This window comes from Orussus abietinus, unplaced genomic scaffold, assembly GCF_000612105.2.
Source record: "Orussus abietinus isolate OABI.00-Male unplaced genomic scaffold, Oabi_2.0 scaffold83, whole genome shotgun sequence".
Classification (NCBI taxonomy): domain Eukaryota; kingdom Metazoa; phylum Arthropoda; class Insecta; order Hymenoptera; family Orussidae; genus Orussus; species Orussus abietinus.
Genome location: NW_019394253.1, coordinates 1 through 18,143, shown reverse-complemented (window position 1 = coordinate 18,143; position 18,143 = coordinate 1). Strand labels below are relative to the sequence as shown.

Below are 18,143 nucleotides of genomic sequence, written 5' to 3'. Positions count from 1 at the left end.
AGCGCCCTCTTCAGAGGACGCCGAGAAGTTCCAGGCCTCAGTCTGTACCGAGAGGCCGATCAGGCCTGGTCAGTTTCGGCGGGGAGCCTCCAGTGCTTTATGGGGCCTAAGGAAGAGAGAAGAACGGAAGCCAGGTTCGACTTTATACATTAGGGCCGGGACTTAACCGGGAGGCGAAGCCAAGATGGCCGCGCGCCCCTTCCTTCTTTGGGGGTTCCTGGCGGTCCTCCTGTTTTCCCTCCCCCAGGTTACCCCTGAAATCCTCACACCCCCGTATTTCAATTTGGCGGAAGGGAGGGAGATTATTGCATCTGCTACCTGTGGTGTCGACACCCCTGGACCCGAACTTTACTGCAAACTCGTAGGCGCGAACGCCGACCAGGATGAACACATTAACCTTATTCAAGGGCAGGTGAGTTAACTTCCGTTTACATAGTTAAACGCCGTTTAACTTTCCCTACTAATCCGCGTTTTACCTTTTAACCGTAGGTTTGCTTTAATTCGACTTTGCGGCACTTTAAGGCGATTTCAAAGGGTCGTTCTATATATGAAACTTGAAAATGTTCATATTTTCTTCAAAATGGATGCATCGAATTATTTGCAAATTTGACACTTGATTATAGAGGTCCTCATGCAAGTCTCGGTACTGGCGAAATTTCATTTCTCTAAGGAATAAACATTTTCTTTTTGGTCGAAAAATAATAATTCGGGAATTTCAAGACCTTCCATTGGGATCTCCGTAATCAGGTGTTAGGGTTTCAAATATATATACTATACCGTACATATACTATGTATAAGGCTATAAGCCATTTCATATCACCTTAACCATTTGTACACGGAGCCATCTCGACATATGGGCGAAATTCCCCTGACCGTGCAGGCAATATTCGACCAAACCCTTTCATATCACCTCAATGTATGTCGTGTTGAATTGTCGAAGAATTTTTCAATGAAAATTACGAGAAATCGCATTTTAAGCTCAGGGTGTGGTACGTAGGAAGTACTCGAAAGCTTTATGGTACAGTGTTCTCCTTTTAGGCTTTAAAAATAAACTCACCATAGGGTAAGCCAGTGGGTAGATTCCAATTTTAAACACCATGGCTTTCTTCCCTGTAAGCATGTGGAGAAGGAAACGAAAATGCAAGCTGCATATTAAAAGCAACTATTCCCAATGAATTACCATTAATCGTCATTATTAGCAATTATTTTGCCATCACTTTGAAATTTATTTCAATGAATTTTCATTGATTGTTATTCCTATCAATTATTTTGTCATGGCTTTGAAATTTATTTCAATGAATTTTCATTGATCGTCATTATTAATTATTATTTTATCATCACTTTCAAACAAACCAAATGAATTACCATTAATCGTCATTATTAGCAATTATTTTGCCATCACTTTGAAATTTATTTCAATGAATTTTCATTGATTGTTATTGCTATCAATTATTTTGTCATGACATTGAAATTTATTTCAATGAATTTTCATTGATCGTCATTATTAATTATTATTTTATCATCACTTTCAAACAAACCAAATGAATTTACATTGATCGTCATTATTAATTATTATTTTATCATCACTTTCAAACATATCCCAATAAATTTCCATTGCCTATCATTACTATCAATAATTTTGCCCATAATTGCGATTATTTTTCCCAATAATTATGCCATTAATTGCCATTATCCTGACATTTGCACCGCACAACCCTTTCACATATAAAAAATGAAAAGGGCCCTTTATATATTTTTTTTTTTTTATTTCATAGGCAGACCCGTAAGGGATATACGTTCATGATACGTCTATTATACGTCCATGATTATACCTTTTACAGGTTCGGCCGATGTCGCGGGCCTTTCTTCTTTTTTAAGGGAAAAAAAAGAGTATTGCCCTTGTGAATTGCATTCTTTGGGCCCTATGGGCCCTCCTAGACTGGTTCCAGCAGGGCCGTACCCTCTCGAAGGGCCCAGCTTCCTTCTTCGAAAAGTCCCCTTTTAGGGGACGGATTACCCATAGATTACAGCTAATTCTCTCTTTCTTTCCCTCTTTGTCTTCTCCTCGAGTGCCATTCGTCGGATAATCTCTAACCCGGCTTGTATTTTTCATCCTTCGACTTAACCCTTTAAGCACGGAGCCATTTCGACATACGGGCGAAATTCCTATGACCGTGCAGGGGATATTCGACCAAACGTCGGACGCCTTTATACGCTCTTAGTACCCAAAAAGTTAAATAATATATTTCTTCGGTTAAATGCATTTTTTTATTCGCAGTGTAGGAGGGAAACCTCAGTTAAATCTCGATTTCGAGGTACTTATTATTTTTCATATCGCGTACAAGTCATCGAGTAACCCTTTGTACACGGAGCCATTTCGACATACGGGCGAAATTCCTATGACCGTGCAGGGGATATTCGACCAAACGTCGGACGCCTTTATACGCTCTTAGTACCCAAAAAGTTAAATAATATATTTCTTCGGTTAAATGCATTTTTTTATTCGCAGTGTAGGAGGGAAACCTCAGTTAAATCTCGATTTCGAGGTACTTATTATTTAATGCACTTAGTATCGGTTTAAGTTTCATTCATTAAATCAACACTACGGCCTTTTGTATATGAAAGAGATCGTGTTTAGGCTCGGACTCTCTCTCGAGAGAAGAAGTGATAACCAGATGATAAGGGTGGTGACCCTTTGATAAGAGAAATCCCCCGATAGATCCGGAGGCGTTTCTTTGCCGGCCTCGATCTTCTTAGAAATTTCGACCCGATATTTATTCTCGACCAAAATCCGAATAGGCCTACAGAATTGTGAAATGTCACTGATAAGAGATATCGCAGACGGAAATATCCCCGCAGACTCCTCATCTGCGTTTTTACGTCCTTCGTGAAATATATTTTGTTTCACACCCTGAGAACAAAATTAGTACACTGAAATGAAGGTACATTGTTGCCTGAATCATGTGTAATTGCAAGGGACAATTGGTTTGATAAGAGAAAAAAAATTGTATTGACGATTTTATCATTTCGACGTATGGGCGAAATTCCTATGACCGGGCTGGCGATATTGGACCAAACGTCCGGCACTCTTAGTAGACGAATCTTTACTCAATTTGATGTTTCTTTGGATGCATTCGATCGCTATGATTATTAAAGTACTTTTTATTATAAAATATTCATCTTCCTCGGGATAAAACATGTTCAAAATAGACATGTAGGTTTTTAAAAATTGATCATGTCTCGAGGTTAAATTAATTTTCTTTATTTAATTTGATGTTTCTTTCGACGCATTTGATCGCAATGCATATTAAAGTATTTTCTATTGTCGAATATGCATCTTCCTCGTGATAAAACATGTTCAAAATAGACATGTAGGTTTTAAAAATTGATCTCTNTTTCAAAAATTGATAATGTTTCGAGTATACGATTATAGACAATCCCGAAACGATACACCCCTTGTCTTTCTTCGGGGTATATAAACCATTTATCCCAAATTTACATCCTAGCCATGATAAACAATTTTCAAAATAGACATGTACGTTTCAAAAATTGATAATGTTTCGAGTATACGATTATAGACAATCCCGAAACGATACACCCCTTGTCTTTCTTCGGGGTATATAAACCATTTATCCCAAATTTACATCCTAGCCATGATAAACAATTTTCAAAATAGATATGTACGTTTCAAAAATTGATAATGTTTCGAGTATACGATTATAGACAATCCCGAAACGATACACCCCTTGTCTTTCTTCGGGGTGTATAAAACATTTATCCCAAATTTACATCCTAGCCATGATAAACAATTTTCAAAATAGACATGTAGGTTTAAAAAATTGATAATGTTCCAGGTGTGCGACTACTGCGACCCGGAGAATCCCGAAAAGAGACACCCTCCGGAACATGCCGTCGACGGAATGGAAACCTGGTGGCAATCGCCGCCACTTTCGCGCGGCATGAAGTACAACGAGGTCAACTTGACAATTAATTTAGGCCAAGTAAGTACATGAATTAAATTGGGAAAAAAATGGAAAACATAGGGAACTGTACCAAGATTCCGAGGAAAAATTAAGAAAGCCCTCGGCCAGTCGGGAGTGTGTAAAGAAAATTCTGTAAATCGGAGATCCTCGTTTTTCGATCTGTCTCTGGGCACTCTTATCACCCAGTAGGCGTTTTCCTGTTAAGTGGGAAACGGGTTATCATCTCGGTACTTCCGGAAGATATGAGACGTGATGAGAGATGTCAGTTACCCCTGAATAATTTCCAGTAAATTGCTCCCCGACTTTTGGAATGTGAAATTTCAATTTTTTCGTCCCGCGGATCATTTTTTCTGGTTCAATTCGTTCTTATCAATTTCATGAATTGTCATATCTGTTCGTATGAATTATTAATATTTACGGAGATATATGAATGGTGTCATTGATAATTCTTAACGCAACGGAAGGACCTTATTTACAGCTTATCAGATTCTCTCTCCTTTTCTTAATTAACTCCAAAGTATTATGCAAATTAGTCATAATAAAATTAACGCTAAGGAGACAATACTTTATTTTATTAACAATTAATTCAAGCGGTAGTTTGTCCTGGGAATGAAATATTAAATAAAAATATTTCTTTTGACAGAGATAATTGACAAAGGGTTTAATCTTGAATTTTTACAAGAGATAAAAAATCTCGATTGAGTTTCGAGACAAATACATTTTTTTAAGAGACTGCATTGAATGTCAAGAAAAATTTAGGAAGCAGGGAATAAAATATTAAATAAGATAAATATTGTCTTTTGGCAAAGATAATTCATGAAGAGTTTAATCTTGAATTTTTACAAGAGATAAAAAATCTCGATTGAGTTTCGAGACAAATACATTTTTTTAAGAGACTGCATTGAATGTCAAGAAAAATTTAGGAAGCAGGGAATAAAATATTAAATAAGATAAATATTGTCTTTTGGCAAAGATAATTCATGAAGAGTTTAATCTTGAATTTTTACAAGAGATAAAAAATCTCGATTGAGTTTCGAGACAAATACATTTTTTTAAGAGACTGCATTAAATCTTAAGAAAAATTTAGGAGGCAGGGAATAAAATATTAAATAACAATAGTGTTTAATCTCGAATTTCCACAAGATAGAGTTTCGAGCCAAATGCATTTTTCGGCGAGAACTTCATCTTCGATTTCGACCTCCCAAAGAGACTGCATTGTCTTTTAACAAAAGTTAGGAGCCAAGGATAGGTTCCCGGAAGGACAAATAATTTCTGGCTGGTCCCGAACTGTTCTGAACATGTGTTCACGAAACATGTGTTCTTTCCGGCCTTTGAGGATAAATGCACAAAGTGGCGGACATCTGGAACTCAGCCTGGAATGGAGGAGGAATCCGTTTCTCTTCTTCGTGGGGAAAAGAAAAGGTCCAGCAGCTTTTGAGGTTGCTGATCTCTTGAAGGAATGGAAAAAAGAAACAGCTTTTATATTACATACAACTCCCTTAAGGCCTTTTCAATAACCATTTCCTGGATTTTCTTATTGGGATGGTTGTTTCACGTTTATATTATTTCCAGTTCAGTTTCGAGACAAATACAATTCGAGCGATCAACGCCAAGTGTCTTTACATAACAATTTTATTTAATAATTTTGCTCTGGGGATTTGAAAGTTAAAGAAACGATTTCCAGATTTTCCAGGCTGAGTTCCAAGGCAAATACATTTCTGCCAAGCCATTGTCCTTGTCTTCCAATTAGGACAATTACCACAAGCCCTCAAATACTTTAGTTTAAATTTTTCATACCTTTGCTCCGGGGATTTAAAAGTTAAAGAAACAATTTCCAGGCTGCGTTCCAAGGCAAATACATTTCTGCTAAGCCATTGTCCGAGCTTCCAATTAGGACAATTACCACAAGTCCTCAAATAGTTTAAAGTCTGAATTTTTCATAATTATTCTCTGGTAATTTAAAAGTTAAAGAAACAATTTCCAGGCTGCGTTCCAAGGCAAATACATTTCCACCAAGCCATCGTCCGAGCCTTCCAATTAGGACAATTACCACAAGCCCTCAAATAGTTTAAAGTCTGAATTTTCCCTACCACCTCTTCCCGCGATTTTTCTTCCCTACCCTCTAACAATTAATATTTAATTAATATTAACAATATATTTTTTTTCCATTCCCGCAGGAGTTCCACGTGGCGTACGTTTACGTGAGGATGGGAAATTCTCCCCGACCAGGACTCTGGATTTTGGAAAAGTCAAAAGACTATGGGAAGACTTGGTCCCCTTGGCAGTACTTCTCCGATTCTGACAGCGACTGTTTGACATATTTCGGAGTTGACAGCCACACACCTATCACACGAGATGACAGCGTGATCTGCACGACGGAATATTCTAAAATCGTCCCCCTAGAGGGGGGGGAAATCCCGATATCAATTTTAAACAATAGACCCTCGGCTAAACATTACTTCAATTCCACTTTACTTCAAGAATGGACAAGAGCAACGAATGTTAGGTTTAGATTTTTGCGAACGAAAAATCTACTCGGCCATTTGATGTCAGTCGCTCGGCAAGATCCCACCGTAACGAGACGAGTATGTACAATTGCTCTAATTAGTGCAATTAAGGCGATGTCGAAGTCAATTTCGGGATTTTATGAGATTTTTGGCAAGCTTTTATTCTAACTTGGCGTGCAGGACTCTACAATGTTAATGTAGAGGCGACAAGGAAGGCCCTGACGAGCGTTACATTCTTTGCGATTTTTTTATAGACTTTTTGGGAATTTTTTTTATAAATATGGAATTTATTCAGTGTCGGGACGTTCCTTGGAGAGTTTATTTTGACAGGGTCAAGTTTGACAGGATTTTATACATCCAGTTTGGAGAAAAGTGTCGAGAGAAAGTCACGTGTACTTGGCGCGAGTTTCTTCGTTCTTGATGTAGAGGCAAGGTGGGAGTTTCATTGCGACAAGGGAGGACCTCACGAGTATTAAATTTCAATTTTTTGCAATTTGTTTATAGACATTTTGGGAATTTATTTGCAAAATATGAAATTTATTGAGTGTCGGGACATTCCTTGTAGACTCTACTTTGACAGTGTCAAGTTTGACAGGATTCTATACATCCGTTTTGGAGAAAAGTGTCGAGAGAAAGTCGCATGTACTTGTTTCTTCATCCTTGCTGTAGAGGCAAGATGGAGGAACTTTATTGCATTATGGTGAGATTAATTTTTCTTTTTTTTTTTTACAGTATTTTTACTCGATAAAGGATATCAGCATCGGTGGACGTTGCATGTGCAATGGCCACGCGAACACTTGCGACATACAAGACCCTAACACACCGAACAAACTTGTATGTAGATGCCAACACAATACTTGTGATCATCAGTGTGCAACATGTTGCAAAGGGTTTGAGCAGAAAAAATGGCGACAGTCTACATCCTCGAAGATCTTCATTTGCGAGCGTAAGTCTTCATTTGGATTTCTTATACGTGGGGAATAAAAATGACAATGTTGCAAACGTCTCATACACGTGGAAAATAAGTGTAGAGTCAATGTTGCAAATGCCTCATATCCGTGCGCGCGAAATATAAAATGAATGTTTAAAAAAATGCCAAACAACAAAGTTGCAAAAACATGAAGATATAAATAATGTTGCAAATGCCTCATGTCCATGCAAGCCAAATATAAAATGTTTAAAAAATGCCAAACAGCAAAGTTGCAAAAATATAAAAAATGCAAACAATGTTGCAAACGCCTCATGCGCGTGGGAAATAAATATAGAGTCAATGTAGCAAGCGAGATATAAGACGAATCTTGGAAAAAATGGGAAATAACAAAGTTGCAAAGGTGTATTTAATTGTCGGGATTTTGTTGCAGCCTGCAATTGTTTCGGCCACGCCGACGAGTGCATTTACGACCCGGAGGTGGACGAGAATCATTTGTCATTAGACATACACGGCAATTACGAAGGAGGGGGGATCTGCCAACATTGTAGAGACAACACAGAGGGCATAAATTGCAACAGGTGCAAGCCCAGGTTCTACAGACCCAAAGACAAGCCCCTGAACGCGACCGACGTGTGTCAGGCCTGCAACTGCGACTTCTTCTACTCGACCGGGAACTGCGCAGACTCCACGGGGAAGTGCGAATGCCGTCCCGAGTTCACTCCACCTGACTGCGACTCCTGCAGCTACGGGTACTTCGGGTACCCAAAATGTAGACCTTGCGAGTGCCACCTGAAGGGAACCGACGGGTACCACTGCGAAGCTACCGAGGGTTCATGCCCCTGCAAGCCTAATTACGCGGGGCATTACTGCGACCTCTGCACCGAGGGCTACTACCAGTTCCCGGATTGTCTACCTTGTGGCTGCAACCCTCTAGGAGCCCACAGCGCGATCTGCGACGTCCTCTCCGGGAACTGCACCTGCAAGAACAACTACGGGGGCAGGACCTGCGACATCTGCGAGAACGGGTACTTCAATTACCCAGAATGTACCTACTGCAACTGCGACGCCCGGGGAACCGAAGCTGGGGTCTGCGACAAGACCGACGGCCGTTGTCTCTGCAAGGATGGGTACGGAGGCACCAGGTGCGACCAGTGCATCAGCGGCTACTACGGGTACCCTAACTGCAGACCCTGCAACTGCAGCGCCATAGGGTCCTCCTCTATCAGCTGCGACTCCACCGGGAAGTGCTCCTGCCTCAGCAACTTCGCCGGGCGCACCTGCGACCAGTGCAGTCCTGGGTATTACCTGTACCCTGACTGCGTGGCCTGCAACTGCGACAGCCACGGCTCCATCGGCGTCTCCTGCGACGCCGAGGGGAAGTGCCAGTGCAGGGACAACTTCGACTGGGACAGGTGCGACAGGTGTAAGGAGGGGTACTACAACTTCCCCACCTGCGAGGGCTGCAACTGCGACCCTGCCGGGGTGGTGGAGACCTTCCTGGGATGTGGCTCACTTCCACCGGGGGAGCTCTGCCAGTGCAAGGATCGCGTCGAGGGGAGGATCTGCAACGAGTGCAAGGCGCTCTTTTGGAACCTGCAGCCGTACAACCCTGATGGGTGCGAGGACTGCCGGTGCAACGTCCCCGGGGTGATCGGCAGCATCGGGGAGTGCGACACGAAGACCGGGCAGTGCAACTGCAAGCCAGGGGTTACCGATAGGACCTGCGACAGGTGCGTCGACGGGACGTACAACCTCCAGGAGAGCAACCTCTTCGGGTGCTCCGACTGCGCCTGCGACATCGGCGGCTCCGTCAGCCCGGTCTGCGACAAGGAAACCGGGCAATGCCAGTGCCAGCCCAGGGTGACGGGTCTGACCTGTAAGGAACCCTTGAAGGCCCACTACTTCCCAACGCTCCACGAGTTCCAGTACGAGGTGGAGGACGGGAGGACGAGGAGCAACAGCCCCGTCAGGTACGCCCACGCCGAGGACCTCTTCCCAGGGTACAGCTGGAAGGGGTACGCGGTCTTCTCCACGCTGCAGAGCGAGATCATCCACGGGGTGGACATCCACAAGTCCTCGGTGTACCGGATGGTGCTGCGGTACATGAACCCCAACAACGAGCCCATCCTGGGGACCATCACCATCACCCCGGACAACCCATCGGACACCGAGCAGAAGTTCAGGGTGCAGTTCAAGCCGAAGAGGGAGCCGTCGTTCGTGACGGTGGCAGGGACCCAGGGGAACCTCCCATCCCCGATGGTGATGAACCCAGGGCACTGGTCCATCGCGATATCCTCGGAGAAGAGCCTCTTCCTGGACTACTTCGTCCTGCTCCCTGCAGAGTACTATGAGGCTACGATCTTGACCCAGGAAGTCAACATCCCCTGCGAGGTCGGGTACCGGGGACTCTGTCGGCACTTCGGGTACCCCAACCTGACCCAGTTCGACTCTGTCCAAGGGGAAGGTGGGTTCAGGAGCGAGTTCAACAGCAGGATCCCCTTGACGGAGTATTTCACCGACCAGGAGACTCTGGAGGAGCTGGGGGAGAGCCAGGTACCGATGGTCAACGAGAAGCAGGAGGAGATCCACTTCGAGCTGAGGATCTCGAAGCCTGGACCCTACGTCCTGATCCTGACGTACGTCACCCCGGGGAATGAACGACAGACGTCGACGTTGATGGTGGAGGCGAACACTGTGGGGAAGGGCAAGGCCACCCTGTACCCCTGCAGGTACACCAGCGTCTGCAGACAGGTGGTGACCGACAAACACGGGAAAGTAGCCGTCCTGAGCTTCCCGTCGAACTACGTCAGCTTGGTCTTGACCGGGGAACCTAGTTCCAATGTCGCTATAAAGTCCGTCGTGGCTGTTCCCCAGGCTCGCTGGTCCCTGGACTACCTGAAGCCCAAGTCAGTGTGCGTCAGGAAGGAGGGGAAGTGCGTCAAGGGCATCTTCCCCGACGCTGCGGACGCCAAGAAGATCCAGTTCGTCACCGGAAGCGCGTTCTCGGAGACCGGGACCAGGCCTGAGGGTGCCTACGACAAGACCATCAAGCTGATCTACCTGGACGACTCGGAAGCGGCCGTCGACGTCCACGCCAAAGTGCCCCAACCTGGGGAATACGTCTTTGTCGTGCAGTACTTCCAGCCCGACCACCCGGAGTTCGACCTGGACGTCCTGGTCCAGAACGGGAAGTTCTACGAGGCCAAGGTCCCTATTCCCCATTGTCCCAGCAACAGTGGATGTCGCAGCGTCGTCCGCAGCGCCGACGGCAGCACCAGGTTCCAGCTGGTGGAGAACTTCGTCATCACCTTCAAGGAGAGCACCGGGAACGGGATCTGGCTGGAGTACGTCCTGGTGGTCCCGGCGGACCAGTTCGACGAGAAGATCCTGAAGAAGATCCAGTTCGACCAGACCCAGGAGTTCATCAAGAAGTGCGGCAACAACCACTTCCACATCAACACGACCGAAGAGGGCTTCTGCAGGGACTCTATATTCTCGTTGACGGCGAACTACGACAACGGAGCGCTCCCATGCAACTGCGACATCGAAGGGACCACCAGCTTCAAGTGCGACAAGTTCGGAGGACAGTGCCCATGCAAGCCCAACATCATCGGCAGGCGTTGCGAGATCTGTAAGACCGGGTTCTACGGGTTCCCAGACTGCAAGCCGTGCAACTGCCCCAGCATCTGCGAGCCAGAACGAGGGGAGTGCATCTGCCCGCCCAGGGTGACCGGGGAGATGTGCAACCAGTGCGAAGCCGGTACCTACGGCTTCCACCAGATAGTCGGGTGCGAGGAGTGCAACTGCTCCCCATTGGGGGTCCTCGACGGGGACCTGCAATGCGACCTCCTCAGCGGCATGTGCAAGTGCAGGGAGAACGTCGTCGGCAGGCAATGCGACAGGTGCAAGCCCGGGTACTCCCAGTTCCCGCACTGCGAGAGATGCGACTGCGACGTCAGGGGAACCTCTGCAGACATCTGCGACCAGTACACTGCGGAGTGCTTCTGCAAGGCGAACGTCCAGGGCCTGGCCTGCGACGTGTGCAAGGATGGCACCTTCGACCTGCAGGACGGCAACGAGGAGGGGTGCAGCAAGTGCTTCTGCTTCGGGAAGACCACTCGCTGCGTCTCCGCGAATCTCTACCGGTCCCAACTCCTCGGGATGGACGACTGGAAGGTCGCCATCCTGGACGAGACGGACAACGTCTTCGTTCCCCTGGAGGTAGCGCCCCTGGAACACAACGCATCTGCGATTTCCTTCAGCATGAACCCCTTCGATCTTCGGTTGACCGGGTCCCCGGACGAAATCCTGTACTTCTCGGCTCCGGACAGCTTCCTGGGGAAGAGGCTCACCTCTTACGGTGGAACCTTCAATTACAGCGTCTTCTACGGGGTGGAGTTCGCCGGCAAAGCCGTCCTCGGAGCTGACGTCGTGCTCCAGGGTGCTGACACCTATCTCTACTATTTCGCCGATGAACAGCCACCCTCGTACACGCTGTTCAATGCCTCTGTCCAGCTCGTCGAGGCGAATTTCCTGACCCCCAACAAAGTAAGGGCCACCAGGGAGCAGATGCTGCTTGTGCTGAACGACCTCCAGGGACTGTTCGTCAGGGCGCTTTACTGGGCCCCTAGCATCCTGACCACGTTGACCCAGGTTTCCCTGGACGTCACTACGGGGACCTATCGACACAATGGGGTCCTAGCGAGCGGCGTCGAGCAATGCCAATGTCCACCTAATTACCAAGGACTCTCCTGCGAGGAGTGCGCTCCAGGGTACTACAGGGTCCAGTCAGGACCCTATGGAGGGTACTGCGTGAAGTGCCAGTGCAATGGACACGCCGACACCTGCGACGTCGCCACCGGGGTGTGCAACAACTGCAAGAACGGCACCACAGGGGACCACTGCGAGTTCTGCGAGCAAGGGTACTACGGCAACGCCACCACAGGGACCCCATCAGACTGCCTGATCTGCGCGTGTCCTCTGCCAGTGGCCTCCAACAACTTCGCGACCGGGTGCGAAGTCAACGAGGAAGGGAACGAGATCAGCTGCGACTGTCTTCCTGGTTACTACGGGGCTCGCTGCGAGTCCTGCACCGGGGGGTTCTATGGCAACCCTGAGTCCTTCGGGGACTTCTGCAAGCCCTGCCAATGTTCCGGGAACATCGACACCAACGAGATCGACTCCTGCGACACCATCACCGGGGAGTGCCTCCACTGCCTGAACAACACTTATGGGGAGGCCTGCAACCTTTGTGCTCCCGGGTTCTTCGGCGACGCCGTTCAGCGGAAGGACTGCCGCAGCTGCAGCTGCGACAAGTGCGGGATGGAGCAGTGCGACAACCAGATAGGGCTCTGCATCTGCAGGGAGAACGTCGAGGGGGAGAAGTGCGACAGGTGCAGGGAGAACCATTTCGGGTTTGAGTCCTGCGAAGGGTGCGAAGCTTGCGACTGCGACGTCGCTTCTGATAGTCTGCAGTGCGATGGTACCTCCGGACAGTGCAGGTGCAAGCCTGGGGTCACTGGTCGCAGGTGCGACAGGTGCATCTCCGGGTTCTGGGACTACGGCCCTGAGGGGTGCATCTGTGAGTATCCCCAGGTTGATGCCAGCTTTTCTTGTTATCTTCCGCTTATCATGACGGTGTTCCAGCTTGCGGGTGCAACACTGGGTACTCCGTCGGGGTGTCCTGCAACGCCACCACGGGGCAGTGCTCCTGTCTTCCTGGAGTGATCGGGGAGAAGTGTGACCACTGTCCTTATCGCAACGTCCTGATAGAGGGGAATGGTTGCTATCAGTGCGACTCCTGCACGGATGACCTCCTGGACGTGACGGACGAGTTGGAAAGTAGACTCGGTCCTATTCTCGAGGAGTTTGATGTAAGTTAGGTCAGGTCAGGCCATCGCCTGGGTGGTAGCCTAGGTCATGGTTTGAGTTATTCCCAGGAGACGCTTTTCACTGGGATGGTTTCCTTCCAGACCGTTGCAGAGAGCTACTTCACCCACCAGAGGTTGAAGTTCATCAACGATACCGTCAACGAGATGTACCCGGAGGTGAAGCTGCTGGACCCGAGCAGCATCGACTTCGTTCCTCTTCAACAGGAGATTTCCAGGTTCAACCAGGAAGTGGCGAGTCAGAAGAGGAAGGCGGAGTATGCCGCGGAAGACGGGATTAAATGGAAGAGCGGAGCGGAGAACACCCTGGACGGGATGAACGACCTGGAGGAGGACGTAGCGCGAGAGATCGACCTGGTGAACACCATCATTACCGAGGTCCAGGCCCTGGCTTTGAACATCCAGCAAGGAGCTGGGGCGAAGGTCGACAGCGCCCTTAGGGAGGCCAAAGACGTCCTGAAGAGGATCCAAGAGATCTCCTTCGTCGTCTTCAGGGACAAAGCCACCGACGAGGCTGACCTAGCCAATGTTCTCGTCTCGGAGATGCTGGGATACAACTTCCCCGTGAACAACCTCAGTCTCGTCGTGTCTGAACTGAGGGATCGCGTCGGGAACTTCAGTCTTAAGGTGACCTGAAAGTTCTCCAGGCGAACAAAGCACTTTTTTTTAAAGCGCATCGCCTAGAACTGCCTAAAATTTCAACACGTGACTCGTGAACAATGAAGAAACGTCCCGACACTTTAGAAATGTCGATTTTTAAGTGGGAAATTGTCTGGACTTAATGTATACGATGCGTCGGTAACGTAGGGAGTTTGCGAAATCACTCTTACCGATGTCGATTGAATTTCTGGACGGGTCTCTCTTGTTTTCCAGATCGAGGACATCCGAAACATAACCAGGCTCGCTCAGGAACTCGCCGAGAAGGTGGAGGACCTCAACGAGGAGAACAGGGTGGCAACTGAGAGCGGAAACTTCGACACCGTGAAGAATTACACCGCCGAAGTTAAAGAGGACCTTCTGGCCGGCGAAGACCTCAACGAGAGGGCAGCAAAATTCCTGGACACCGCTTTCGACAATATTAAGACTATCTACGACATAAGTAGGGTTCCTAAAATTAATATTAATTAATGGCAAGCAGAAGTCTCATGAAGGGAAACGTTCCAGGAGACAATGAGGATCCATTGCCGAGGCTCAACGAGACCATCTTCAACAATGACCAACAATTGATCGACGTCTTCGACCTCGTCTCAAAAGCCAATGTACATTCTCAGGACCTTTTTGTACATTCGCTGCAGCTCGACGACCTTTTGACCGATACAAGGAATACAAGTGCTGTTAGGGCTGTTTCTGTGTACAGAGACATTGTTGAAGCTATACAAATGGCTAAACAAGCAGCCAATTACGCCGAAGCGGCGACTCAAAATACAAAGGAGCTTGTAGGTCGAATTTTATTTCCTAACTTTCCACTTTGTACTTCCATTTCTTCACTTTTCAATTTATTTCCCACGGAAATCTCACAAGGAGCTCTTCCAATAACAATGTGCGTTCCTTCGAGTGGAGGTTACGTTCTTTGTTTATAAATATATTGTATAATGCATTGTTTTTTATTTTTTTACAGACTGAAGGCATTGGACAGAAGACGTTGAAGTATTGGAACGAATGCATTCAACTGCGAGATGTAGCACTAACAGTGTTGAACAAGACCGAGGGGAAACTTCAAACTGACCTAACAGAGGGCACTAAGATCGCGGAAGACATCCTGTTTCAGAATCAGAAAAATAAGGAAGCCTTGCAACGTATTAACAAGTACGCCGTTTGTTGCAATTAATATTAAGGCATGTTTTCCTGAGTGAAGAAAAAAAAAAAAGAAATACCAGGGTGTACTTGGCGCGACACTCTACCAAGTTCCCTGGTCGCGCTTTTCTATCTCGTGGACTGCATCGACTTGGGTAGCTAGATTTCAGGTTTAAATTGAGAAAAAAAATCCTTTTTGTCTAGGACCCTAGGGACGATCCCCTCGCAGTCTTCCCCACTAGCTCAGGACGCCGTGAAGGAGGCGGACGAGGTCGGGGAGCTTCTCCAGCGAGCAATGGACCGGATGAACGAAATAACAGGGGAGATCTCGAAGGACCTGAAGAGGACTTGGCAGCTCTCGAAGAACACGACAGACTCTACCAGAGACGTCTCCCAGGCGAACAAACAGCTGGACACGGTGAACAAGATGGTGCCCAACATCACCGACCTGATGGCCGACTTGGGGGAGAAGCAGCAATCGATCGAGGGATCCGGGAAGCAGTTCCAGGAGAAGATAGAGAGGATCAAGCACAAGATCGCTAACGCCAGGGAGCTGGCCAACAGGTTCAAGATCGGCCTCACCTTCTACAGGAACACGACCCTGGAGCTGAAGAACCCGGAGGGTCTGCCATTGTTGGCGACCTCCACCAAGATCTCCTTGTTCTTCAGCACCAACAAGACCAACGGCTTCCTTCTGTACCTCGGTAACGAGGAGAACGCGAAGCTACCGAGAACAAAGACGGTGAGGATGGCCTTTTTTAAGGGAACTTCATGTCTGGCGGGTCCTTATCACATAGCTGATGTTCTAGATGACGAGGAGCCGCTGTGATAAGGATTTGCAGGTATTGATAGGGTGGCTTTCATTTTTTATTCACGTTGCAGCATGATTTCATGGCGCTGTTGATCGAGAGTGGGTACCCTGTCCTGATAGTGGATTTGGGGTCTGGCCCGGAGAGGATCATCAGCAACAAATTCGTCTCTGATAACGTCTGGCGACAAGTGATAATAGATAGGTACGTGATGAGGACCTCATCCCCAGGTTGCGCTTTGACCCCGGCTTGAAACTGATCGCATAATTTCGCTACCACCAGGACGGGGAAGAACGTGAAGCTGATCATCCGGGAGGACATAGGTGGAGGCAAGGACCGCCTCTACGTGAAGGAGCAAGTCCTCCCAGGGTCCTACTCGATCTTCAACCTGGACCAGGAACAGTCCAAGCTCTTCGTAGGAGGGTACCCATCCTCCTATCAGATGCAAAGCGCAGTAACCGCGTCCTCGTTCGAGGGTGAGATGGAGGAGCTGGTGATAGGCGACATCCCGGTCTCCTTCTGGAACTTCGTCGACGGGGAGAACAACCGACAAGGGGCGATAGAGAGGGACAAGCTGGTGAACTTCCAGCCGAGCACCGGGTACAGGTTCGACAGACACGGGTACGCCATCCTCAGCAAGAAGAACTCCCAGATACCCCAGGACGGGAAGAAGTTCAGCATCAAGCTGAACTTCAAGACCTTCAGCGAGGACGGGTTGATCTTCCTGATGGGCAAGTCCGGGAGTGGGAACTTCCTCTCCCTGGAGATGGACAGAGGCCAGGTCTTGTATCAGTACGACCTGGGGGAGGGAGAGATAGCCTTAAGGTCGGATGAGAGGTACAACGATGGACAATGGCACAGCTTGGAAGCCCTGAGGCTGGAGAAGATCGGAGTTCTGAAGCTGGATGCTGCGATGGTGGCCAGGGATGAAGTCGGAGGCAAGAGCAAGACCCTGCACTCTTCCGACCACATCTACTTCGGCGGATATCCCCCCAGCATCCGGCATTCGTATGAGCCGGTTACCCACGTCGGGTTTGATGGATGCATCGATGATGTCGTCATTTTGGAGACCTCTGTCGACCTCAGCAGGAACATACAAGCCTTTGGCGTGATGCCTGGATGTCCTGTTAGAGTAAGTTTACCTTTTTACCCTCTCAAAGGCATTGGGAAACATTTAAATTCACCTGCCCCTTTAATTAGGGCCTAGAGCGGGGCAAAAGTTAGGGTAGCGTTTCTTGTGCAAGACTTAAGAGACCTCTATCGACCTCTGCGGGAATAACCAAGCCTTCGGCGTGATGCCTGGATGTTCTGTTAGAGTAAGTTTACCTTTTTACCCTCTCAAAGGCACTGGGAAAGATTGAAATTCACCTGTCCCTTTAATTAGGGCCTAGAGCGGGGCAAAAGTTAGGGTAGCGTTTGTTGCGCAAGACTTAAGAGACCTTTTCTTCCTTCTTACGTATACATCACGCTTTCATATCACCTTAAGGTGAGAGGAAACCCCCTTTCAAATTCGATTCCCGTGACATATAGCCCTTTCTTTTAATTTCCAGTTCGCCAGCGTGGTCTCCTTCGAGGAAGGTGTTCCTGGATACGTCAGGTGGCAGAACGTGTCCATCCCTAACTCCCTGCAAGTCAATTTGAAGTTCCGAACGGGAGCCAGCAACGGGCTGATCTTTTTCGCGACTGACCAGGCCAGAAATTCCGTCAGTTCGTTGTCCTTGGTCGGAGGTCTTTTAGTTTTCAAGAGCCAAGGCGAGATGCTGAGGACCAGCGAGGCTGGGACGAAATTCAACGACACCGAGTGGCACGTCGTTACGGCCACCCACAACGAGAAGGCCTTAAGGCTCGATATCGACGACACAGAGAACTACAGTACCGACGCCGCGCCGCCGGCTCTGCAGTTCCTCTACGGGAGCCTCTACATAGGTGGCGCCCCAGTCGCCTTCGGCCTCAACGGCATAAAGGAGTACCACCCATTCGTCGGGTGCATCGGCGATGCGACGTTAAACGGGGCGATAATTAATTTCGCCAACACCACGGAGAGGCCCCATGCCGTCCTCGGAAAGTGCAAGGGAGGAGATTTACGTAAGTGGTGTACTAAACATTGAGTACCAGAGGTTCTTTTTTTTTTTTAAAGAGCCGAACAACGCAATGGCGCTTTCTGGATGGGATAAGAGAAGATCCAAGCGGCGCCTATCTTAGTATTTTATGAAATACTATTTTTTATATAT

General features: G+C 47.8%; 1 protein-coding gene across 1 annotated transcript; it reads left to right on the top strand.

Annotated features, from left to right (window-relative positions):
* Positions 1–89: 89 nt before the first annotated feature.
* Positions 90–17,997, top strand: LOC105703541 (laminin subunit alpha; the record flags this gene model as incomplete). Its single annotated transcript, XM_023433954.1, has 14 exons — positions 90–412; positions 3,855–4,001; positions 6,161–6,568; positions 7,223–7,436; positions 7,852–13,002; positions 13,068–13,294; positions 13,394–13,936; positions 14,183–14,408; positions 14,474–14,745; positions 14,928–15,115; positions 15,308–15,845; positions 15,986–16,116; positions 16,195–17,044; positions 17,463–17,997. Coding segments are annotated over exons 1-14 (9,658 nt in total), but the record flags the coding sequence as incomplete, so codon positions are not given.
* Positions 17,998–18,143: the final 146 nt, after the last annotated feature.